Source organism: Eptesicus fuscus, chromosome 3 (assembly GCF_027574615.1).
Source record: "Eptesicus fuscus isolate TK198812 chromosome 3, DD_ASM_mEF_20220401, whole genome shotgun sequence".
NCBI classification, from domain to species: Eukaryota; Metazoa; Chordata; class Mammalia; order Chiroptera; family Vespertilionidae; genus Eptesicus; species Eptesicus fuscus.
This window is the reverse complement of record NC_072475.1, coordinates 58,812,893-58,823,221: the sequence shown is the minus strand read 5'-3', so window position 1 is coordinate 58,823,221 and position 10,329 is coordinate 58,812,893. Positions and strand designations below refer to the sequence as shown.

Here is a 10,329-nt window from a genome sequence, read left to right as displayed (position 1 = left end):
TTCAGACTCCATCCTTATTAATTCATGTATCTTATGAATAGAAAGCAGATGGTCACACTCTCCCAGCCAGGGCACCGGACTTGCCAACACTGGAGTGTGTGCTTAATGGCTTTCCCCTCCCTTCCCAGCAAACACCATATTTTGAATGGTCAAGGGTCCCACAGCACAGCTGAAATGCCACATTTGCTCTGGCAAGAGCTCTGCATTGTCATCATTATGCCTAACCTCCTGGCAGCATTTGAGACTATGGCTCACCCTTTCTTTTATATCTGGGCCCCGTACTGCTGACTCTTAACTCTCTGGTCTCTCCTTCTCTGGCTCTTCTTCTTCCCAATGTCCCCAAAGTGTCATACTTAGCCATGTACTTCAAAGCTCAGATTTCTATTTTGTGTTACTTCCCCATTTACGGCTTTCTCTCTCTCTCTCTTTTTTTTAAATTCTATTTCCACTTTTATTTTTTTTTTACAGAGAGAGAGAGAGAGAGAGAGAGAGAGAGAGAGAGAGAGAGAGAGAGATAAGAGAGAAACATCATCGGTTGTCTTTTATACATGCCCCGACTGCGGATTGAACTTGCAACCTGGATATGTGCCTGACTGGGAATCGAACCTGCCACCTTTGTTGTAAGGGATGGTGTTCCAACCAACTGAGCCATACTGGCCAGGGCCTCTCTCATTTTTAAGTGGATAATTCTCAAATCTTCATCTCTACATTCTAACACTTCATCTTCCCATCCATGAGATCTGTCAGCACCTGAAGCAACTTGAGTTAAACTTTCTGGACCCGCCCGGCTAGTGTGGCTCAGTGATTGAGCATTGTCATCTGAACCAGGAGGTCACAGTTCCTGGTCAGAGCACATGCCCAGGTTGTGGGCTCAATTCCCAGTAGGGGGCATGCAGGAAGCAGCCGATTGATGATTCTCTCATCATTGATGTTTCTCCCTCTCCCATTCTCTCTCCAAAATCAATAAAAACATATAAAATATTTTTTTAAAAAAACTTGCTGGATTCATCTTTCTTCCCAAAACAATTTCCACTTCAGAATTCTGTTTTTCTCAGAATGATAGCCAATATTCTCTCTTCTTGGTTCTAAATCTTGGAATCAACCTTGATTCCTCTTCTTTCCTCATCTCCAGCCAGAAAAAAAAGTTGGTTAATTTTCCCTTGTAATGTCTCCTATCTGTTTCATCTTACCTATTTCTACTGTCATCAGTCTTCTCCATCCAAGCTTTCTTCACATCCTCTATGTAGCAGTTTCTAACTCTGGGTCCTCCCACTTCATCCCTCCACTATGAGTTAACACATCAATTACAGTGTTAAGTGACTCCTTATTAAGTACCAAATAATTACAGATGCTTTAGCTTAATATTTATGAATTTCCACAATAAATCCACAATGGACATTTCCCTCTAAGAGTGATTTTGGAATATAGCAGGAGCCTACTGAACGTTAAATTGTATGTTAAAAGATCTAGTAGCTGGACTCTTGAATCCAAAAGATATCCTCTGCCCGATCTTACTCTGCTTCATCTCAGTACAACCATCACGGCCTTTCACTTTTCTAACCCCCTCTCTGGATTTAACACCTTGATGTATCTTCTACTGGGCCCTGAACCCGGTTGATGTTCTGGCTTTCAGCTTCTGATCTGCCTCCTGATTCAGGCTGACTATTAGGGGTATAGAGCACTCTGGCATGATCCCTCCTTTACACTCAGCTCTCCCAGTGCCCAAGAATCAGATGGGGAATGTGTTAGGAATGTAAACTCCAGAACACACCTCTCACTCAGGTCAGAGATGTAGACAGCATCTATAGCAGTGTTGTTCAATAGAACTTTCTATGAAGATGGAAATGTTCTATTCTGTGTTGTCCAATAGAGTAGCTACTAACCATATGTGGCTATTGAGCACTTGAACTGTAGCTAGTATTCCTGAGACACTAAATTATTAGTTTTATTTAATTTTTATCAGTTTAAATTTAAATAGCCACATGTGGCTAGTGGCTACCATATTGAACAATGCAGATCTATAATTTAACAAACACTGATTCTAATGAGCAACAGTGTTTAACAACCACTTTAACAAGCAGTCCAGGTGACCCTTATGCTCACTTACTGACACAGAGTAGGTAATCAACAAATTCTTGTTGAATAAATGGATGAACAAATGAATACCTAAAAGAATCAGAATATAACTACCTTGAAATTTAAATCTGTCTCTTCTAAAAAAGTTGAGGGGGGCTTTCCCAGATTAAAGAGACTAAAAACATAAACAAAATGTAATAAATTGACCTTAAAGGGATCCTGGTCCAAACATTTTATAAATATATATATGACATTTTGGGGATATCTGGAGAAACATGTTACATGATGTTAAAAATCATTTTGTTTTCTTAGGTAAAATTATGTTATTACAATTACAAAGGAAAATGTCTTTATTCTTAGAAAATATATGCTGAGATACTTAGGGATGAAGTGAAATGATATCAGCAACTTATTTTCAAGAGTTTTGGCCAAAAATGTGTGATTGTGTGTGTATGGAGAGAAAGAGAGGAAGCAAACATGGCAAATGTTAACAATTATTGAATCTAGGTGGAGTATATTTGGGTGTTTATTGTATATATTCTTTCTGTATATTTGAAATACAATTTTAAATTTGAAGGAAAATTCACCCACAATGAATTGGCAAATCCTAAAAAAATAAAATAAAAATTTTAAATACTGCATATCTTCTGACTGTTATAGCATAGTAAGAAGCTAGGAAAATTCCAAGACGAGTGGAATAGGGACACTAAGACAGATAGTTAAATAGCAGTTTGCAGCCACCAAGTAAATCCTATCTTCCCTAAACCAAGGACACTTAAGCGTAAATGGTTTCTACTTCTCATCCGCAATTAGAGGGTAAATAGCTTAAATCACCATACTCAGGGAGACAGAAAACAGAAATTCAATTAAGTGCCATTTGCCAACCACACCCAAGGACAAATTAAGAGAATAAATCTCATTCTGGCCAATCAGCATAAAGCTGATGAATTTTCTATTGATCTGCCACTAAGACTTCTCCTAAAAGCCCAGCCTTTAAAACCCCTGAAAATGGAGGTCCCAGGGCACTCTCCCTCCAGGGAGCAAGCCTGGGCCATTCCCTTTCCACTCACCTTCCCCCACAGGCACATATGCCTTAACCTCTAAGGAACCCCATGAGACTTGAAACCAGGGGAGCAATAGGCAGCAGCAGCTCATCCTGGTCTAACCCCCTGAACCTGTCTCGAAGGCCCCCTTTTCTCTGACTTCCCAGTGAGCCAAAGCAGCCCAGCCTGAGCTCTCTTGCTACTTCTTCTATGCCCTTCCTTGTTCCACTGTCCTAAGTGTGTTTTTGCTGAGGTCAATAAATTCTTGCTTGCTTTTTTACATTTTGTCTCTTGATTGAAATGTTTCCTTCAAGAAGACAAGAACTGAGGTCTCCTCATCTCACCAGTAACATGACTTTCGGGTGCTAACCCCTTCCCAGACGAACACAGTACTGAAATTATGCTACTAATTCTCTAGGCCAGGTGTTGCAAACAGGCAACCACAGATCTATATAGGCCGCATACACGTTTTTCCTTGGCCTAAATAGAGGTTTTAAAAGAATTAGTTGCCAATATTTAAAATTTCAAGAATTTTTATCTTGACATATTATGTAATAATTTTTTTTGTAACATAATGAAATATAAAATATTTACAATAGCAAACCTTATAGGTAACTTCCTATGGGACATGTACTATTCTAAGAGTTTCAGGTACTGTATTTAATTCATTTGTTCCTCACAATAGGTAGGTACTATTATTTTCCTCCCTTTACAGATAGGGAAACTGATGAACAAAGAGGTTAAGTCACTTTCCCAAAGTCTCACAGCTATGACTTCTAGTGCCAGGATGGAATCCCATGCTATCTGCCTCGTAACCACTACATATACCACCACTCAAAAATCTGCACCCCTCATTTCTCTAGGAAAATCAGATCTGGAAACATTCCCACCTGGGACCAACTGACAAGAGCCCAAAAGCTACATTCCCCTGAAGGCAGGGTAACTTCTCTTCTGTTTGCCACAGTCCCCGCTGCTTCTGGGGCCTCAGGGGTCTGGCTCTACTCAAGCCACAGCACAGCTGAATACACCAGTGAGGGACACGTGACAGGTATTTCACCCGTGCACTGCCCAGACTAAGCCAGATGTCAGGCAATCCTCTAAGTGGACATGAAGCCCCAGTGGGAGAGAAGGCTAGTTACAAGGGCAACTTGGACCAGATGTTTGTATGTGCAACAAGTTTGGATGGTGGCAGAGTGGAATGTCAGGATAATTGTTGGTAGATAGTGGAAGATAAGTTACACACGACATGGTTGGCAAGAATGCCCCATCAGAGGGCAGTGTGGGTCAGTGAAAAGAGCATAGATTAGGGTGGCCTGGGTTGGGACCTGATTCCATCACTTAGCTGCTATATAACCTTGGACAAGCTATTTAGCTTCTCTGGCTTCCATTTCCTTGACTATAAAATGGGGCAATGACACCTTTAGGGTGGTGGACGGAATTAAAATAGAGAGAGTATGTGAAGTCTCTTTGGCCCCTATTAATATAGATAACCAAAATTCTTACTAATCATTCATATTTATATTTTTATATTTTCCCCTAGAGTTATAAAGCAAGAAGAAATTCGGAAGCTATGGTAAGTACTAAGTCCTTCTTGGATCTTTACATATTAGGGGTCCAGGTCAGGCTTTATTTAGCCTGTAGCCTAAGCAGCTGGCATTCTTGTCCTTATGGTTTGATGATCTTTATTGGCTTTTTGCCAAACCAGGGCTGCTAGAGCAGAACCTAGAAGAAATGGACATGGAGTAGGAGAAAAGCAGAGAGCTAAGAAAGATTTGTGAGCAAAAATTTTTAGTAAACCTTTAAAAATAAAAAAGCAAAAAAAAAAAAAGCAGCAATAATGTAAGTGACTAACATTTCTTCATTCAGTGTATTATTGAGTGCCTACAATGGTCCAGGCCCAGTGACAGGTGCTAGGGATGCAGATGTAGACAAAACCAGACATGGCCCTGTCCTCCCAGCATGTCCCCTGGTGGTAGCTGGTTAAATGAATGACAGCATTCTCATTCTGGAATTGACACTGCCATTATGAAGAAAGTTTGTAGAGAATAATTAATAAAACAGACTAATCTCATGTTATAATAGCAAGTTAAAAAGCAGGATGCAAAATTGCATTCACAGTATTAATTGTGTAATATAAATCACCCATAATCCACAACTTAAAAAATAATAATTGTCAAGATTGAACGTCATTGCATGTAGCACTGTTTTTTTTTTCTATTCTAAACACCTCTATTATATACATAAAATGAACATACAGAAAAGAGAGTTATAGTTACTATCTCTGGATTGTGGGATTATGAGTGGTTTCTTGCTTTTTTCTCTAAGATGTTCTATATTTTCCAAGGCTCCTATAGGAAGCACGTATACACAGGAAACAAGTCCATTAAAAACACAGTCACAGTCACACATAGAGCTCCTCTCCCAGCAGTCATTTGTTTTCTCTTTCCCTTGGCCTTTGGTGTCTCCAGGGCAAGGCACGCAGGCCTCCCCCGGGACAGCACAGGCATTGTGAGCGATGCTTCAACCGTCACTGCCACACTCCCGTGGAGCCCAGTGTCTCCTGCATGGTGATAAACTGCCACCTGTCCTGTGGTGCCTCCTTCCACATGTGCAAAGAGGCAGAGCACGAGCTCCTCTGCCCTTTAGAGCAGGTTCCATGCCTCAACTCTGAATATGGCTGCCCCCTTTCCATGTCCCGCCACAAGCTGGCCAAGCACCTGCAGGTGTGTCCCGCCAGCGTGGTCTGCTGCTCCATGGAGTGGAACCGCTGGCCAAATGTAGACTCTGAAACAACCCTTCACAAGAACATCATGAAAGAGACCCCCAGTGAGGAGTGTTTGGACACAGCCCTGGCCCTCCAGGACCAGAAGGTCCTTTTCAGATCTTTGAAAATGGTAGAGCTTTTCCCAGAAACTAGAGAGCCCACTGAGGAGGAACCTACTATGAATGGTGAAGCCAGCTGGGAAGAAATGGGAGGAGCGGTGGGTGGAGCAAATGCTGGTTTAGTGCCACATAGCTCCCTGTCGGCCACTAAAGAAGAGATGGCAGAACTGAGTCAAGAAGAACGCCAGGTGTTGGCCAAAACCAAAGAAGGTATGGACCTGGACAAGTTTACCAAGTGGGAAAATATTTTCAGCAAAGAGCATGCAGCCTCTGCTTTAACAAACTCATCGGTGAGCTGTGAGAACAAGAGCCGTAATGGCCCAGGGAAAGAACAGACTTCCGTCAGCAATAACATGATAGGAGAGGCCAGTGCCGAAGAGAAAGAATCACAGGAAGACCAGAGACAGCAGGACTACCATGCAGCTATGGAAACAACAGGGCTTGCCCCTTGGCAGGATGGTGTTCTGGAGAGACTGAAATCAGCTGTGGATGCAAAGGACTATAATATGTATCTGGTGCACAATGGGAGGATGCTTATCCACTTTGGTCAGATGGCTGCTTGTACGCCTAAGGAGAAAGACTTTGTCTATGGCAACCTAGAGGCTCAGGAAGTGAAGACTGTGTATACCTTCAAAGTTCCTGTGAGCTACTGTGGGAAGCGGGCTCGTGTTGGAGATGCCATGTTGAGCTGTAAGCCAAGTGAACACAAGGCAGTAGACACTTCAGATTTAGGGATCACTGTGGAGGACCTGCCCAAATCAGATCTCATCAAGACCACGCTCCTGTGTGCTTTGGAAAGAGAACTGAAAGGTCACGTCATCTCTGAATCCAGGAGCATTGACGGGCTATTCATGGATTTTGCTACCCAGACATACAATTTTGAGCCAGAACAGTTTTCCTCTGGAACAGTGCTGGCTGACCTCCTAACCACTGCCAACCCAGAGGGGCTCCATGTGGAACTCCACAGTGAGTGTGTGACCAGGAGACACAACAAGAGCAGCTCTGCCTTCACTTTCACCTGCAACAAATTCTTCAGGAGGGATGAATTCCCCCTGCATTTCAAGAATGTCCACACAGACATCCAGTCATGTCTCGATGGCTGGTTCCAGCATAGGTGTCCCCTTGCCTACTTAGGATGTACATTTACTCAAAACCATTTCCGTCCCCCAGGGCAAAAAGCAAAATTAATCTATAGTCAAGAGCTCAAGACCTTTGCCATCAAGCCGGAGGTTGCTTCAGAGCTGAATGAGGGGAGGAAGAACTACCATCTCTCAGGCCCTGGAGGAAAAGGCCAGAATTCTCTCACCAGCCTGCCCTTGGAGATTTTGCAGTACATTGCTGGGTTCTTGGACAGCATCAGCCTGTCCCAGCTCTCCCAGGTGTCTGTGCTGATGAGGAATATCTGTGCCACTTTGTTACAAGAGAGAGGGATGGTCCTCCTGCAATGGAAGAAGAAGAAGTATTCCCATGGAGGCACCTCCTGGAGAGTCCACAGAGAGGCAAGTAAACACTCATTCATTCATTCAACACATATTTAAGAGCCTTTTGTGTGACAAACACTGTACTAGACACTGGGATTCTACTAAGCTACTGGGAATAAGACATAATCCTGAGCTCAAGGTCAGTCCACCAGGGAAGACAGACTGATAAACATATTAACGGCAATACAAATGGTAGTGCCTGTTTATCTCTATGTATGTGTCCTGGATATATCTTCTGTGTGCTCATATTATCCATTCTCCAACCTTCTCCACCAGGATCTGTCCCCCATTCCCCTCAGGAGGCTTATCTCTATAGATTGCCTCAACTGGTTCCCTTGCATTTCAGCTTCCAGTTAGGTTAACCTAATGGGAGTGTATCAGCAGGAGACGGGCAGGAGGGAGGGAGAAGAGTGAGGTTGACATTTCTATTCTCCTGGCTTCCTCCCTGCATGCATTCTCCCTCCCTGACACTTCGCAGTGGAAATGTCTCTCCACTGCAGGTGGTTATGTCAGATGGCTCTTTCCACATAATGACTCATTCTGGTCCAATGATCTCCCTTCTTCTTCCCTTCCAAGTCTGGGTACTGCACTACTTCTTGTGGCTTTCCTAAATCATGCCCACAATTTGTATATCATTCCTTTAAAAAATACTCTTCAAATGACCCCATTTGAATGTGCCATCTGTTTCCTGCCTGGACTCTGATTGATACAGTAGCCAACAAATTCCCCTCAGTCCCATGTCAACCATATTTTAAACAATTTTTGCCTTTGTTAAGGCACTTTGAAAATAAAGAATTTCTTAAATAATTTGCTCCATGATTTCCCCTAGTTCAAATGCCTATTGAAGTTTTTTAAAAAAAAACACAAAAAACACTGTTGTATATATCAAATGTGTTCCTTTTCCCCCAGTCAGTTTATACTTGCTTAACTGTATTATAACTTCTATCACCTTACTTTCACTTCTTGTACCATAAAGAAGTGAAACTCCTAGTTCATTGTATCCAAAGTGCCCTTAGCATACTTTCTCACGGTAAATATGTTGGTAATATGAACCACAAATTTATGTGCCCATTGAGGTAAATAATTTCATAATTTCACAGTTGAGTTTCTTCCGAATATGTGGGTGTGTGCAAACTGGCATTGGGGAGTTAGAGTTGTTTACATCTATATTTATTAATTATGTCTAAAACATTGTGTATATTTACTATTATTTATTCCCTGAGCAGTCTTTCAAAAAATCATTAAGATCCTTTCTTCCTATATACCCATGCCTACATCCATGTGTTAAATAAACACTGACTGCCACCCAACCATGTGCTAGAAATAAGCACGAATGAGACTAAAGGCCTGTCCTTTGGGAATTGTATCCTCTAGAATTGCCTAATGTCTTCCTCTTTAAAATCAGATGCAAATAATTTCATTTACTTACTAGAAATTCCATTATTTTTTGGCCCATGTTTGTTCTCAGTTAAATGATTACTGCCCATTCTTGGATATCATTTGGGATAAACTAATTTCCTTGCAGAAAGGAAAAAAGAGAATTTAGTTGGAGCATCCTTTAACTCCAACTAAATTCTCTTTCTGGAATTAAAATGGCTCTTTAAAGTAAAAGGGAAATTGTTCTAAGATTCTAGAAAGCCCTTTTCTTACATAGGAACAATGGCAATAAACTGAGGGTGAAGTGGTCAGATTGAAATGGTACCTGGTTATGCCTACTCACGTAGCCAGATTTTAAAACCAGGGAATTTGCCACCACATCCTAGGTAGAAAGCCCAGAGGATGTTTGAGTACCAGACACCTAGATTTCTGTTCTAAGCTTTCTTATATGTTATAATATTTTTAGTTTCAAACACTAGAATACTTAAAGTGACATAAACAATAAAGAGACTTCATTGGCCCCCAAATAACTAAAAAGTCCAAAGGGAATAGCTTCAGGTAAAGCTTGATCTAGCAGCTCAAGAAAATGCCCCCAATTGATGTTTTTCTTTCCTTTTTAAATCTCTACTTTCTTAATAATGGCTCCATTCTAAGACATAGGGTTCCCTTGTTGGCTCATATGACTAATATTAATCTGCATATTGACCCCCCATTACCACTGGTGGTTGCTAGCAACTCCTAAAACTGCTGTTTGCTCTTTCCCAGTTCAAGTGCAGAGGCGAAACAAGAATCTGCTTCTTAATATCTCAAAAAAAAAAAAAAAAAGTTCTGGAGTTGAGTCTCATTGAAACTAATTGTACTGATTAGAACTACCTGTCTATTCTGGAACTGGTGTGTGTGGAGGGGGAGTAGTGGTAATGGGGGTCAATATGCAGATTAATATTAGTCATTCCTACACAACTGCATGACTGGCTAGGAAGATTATCAGTTGGAAGGGGGAACTAGGAGTTGGGTGCTAGAAAAGGAACTAACTAAGTGTCTGCAGCAGCCACTAACCACCCCCTAGAAGCTGAGACCAGGAAAAGTAAGAAGGCATTTCCTTATATCATTCAAATAAAGCTAGCCTGAGGGTATTGCCCCAATGTTCACTTTTGAGCTTCTGTCTTTCCCAACAGATCTGGCAATTCAGCAGCCTCTTCTCTAAAATCAACAGCTGGGAATTTAATGAAGTCACCTCCATGTCCGAGCACCTGAAGACGTGTCCTTTCAATGTTGTAGAGCACAAGACTGACCCAATTCTTTTGACCAGCATGTGTCAGCCCCAGGAGCAGGCCCGAGAGAGCTTGGTCACCACCTTTAGAGGCAGACCACAAGGAAGACAAACCAACTAAAGATTCAGATACCACCCTTCTTGAGTTTCTCCTCGGAGTTACTGAGAGTAGGACAGAGCGTGGCTAGGGAACTTCCCT

At 41.8% G+C, this 10,329-nt stretch overlaps 1 protein-coding gene across 1 annotated transcript; it reads left to right on the top strand.

Moving 5' to 3' along the window:
* Positions 1-4,365: 4,365 nt before the first annotated feature.
* FBXO40 (F-box protein 40) lies at positions 4,366-10,329 on the top strand. Its single transcript, XM_054709683.1, has 3 exons — positions 4,366-4,398; positions 5,588-7,501; positions 10,036-10,329. Exons 1-3 carry the CDS (start codon positions 4,366-4,368, stop codon positions 10,249-10,251), a joined length of 2,163 nt encoding a protein of 720 aa, XP_054565658.1. The 3' UTR covers positions 10,252-10,329.

Excerpts from the sequence above, each read along its gene's own strand:
- FBXO40 (XM_054709683.1), top strand. The coding sequence starts at position 4,366 with ATGGTTGGCAAGAATGCCCCATCAGAGGGCAGT. Across the intron at positions 4,399-5,587 it reads ATGCCCCATCAGAGGGCAGT|GGCAAGGCACGCAGGCCTCC; the intron begins GTGGGTCAGTGA and ends TGGTGTCTCCAG. Across the intron at positions 7,502-10,035 it reads CCTGGAGAGTCCACAGAGAG|ATCTGGCAATTCAGCAGCCT; the intron begins GCAAGTAAACAC and ends CTTTCCCAACAG.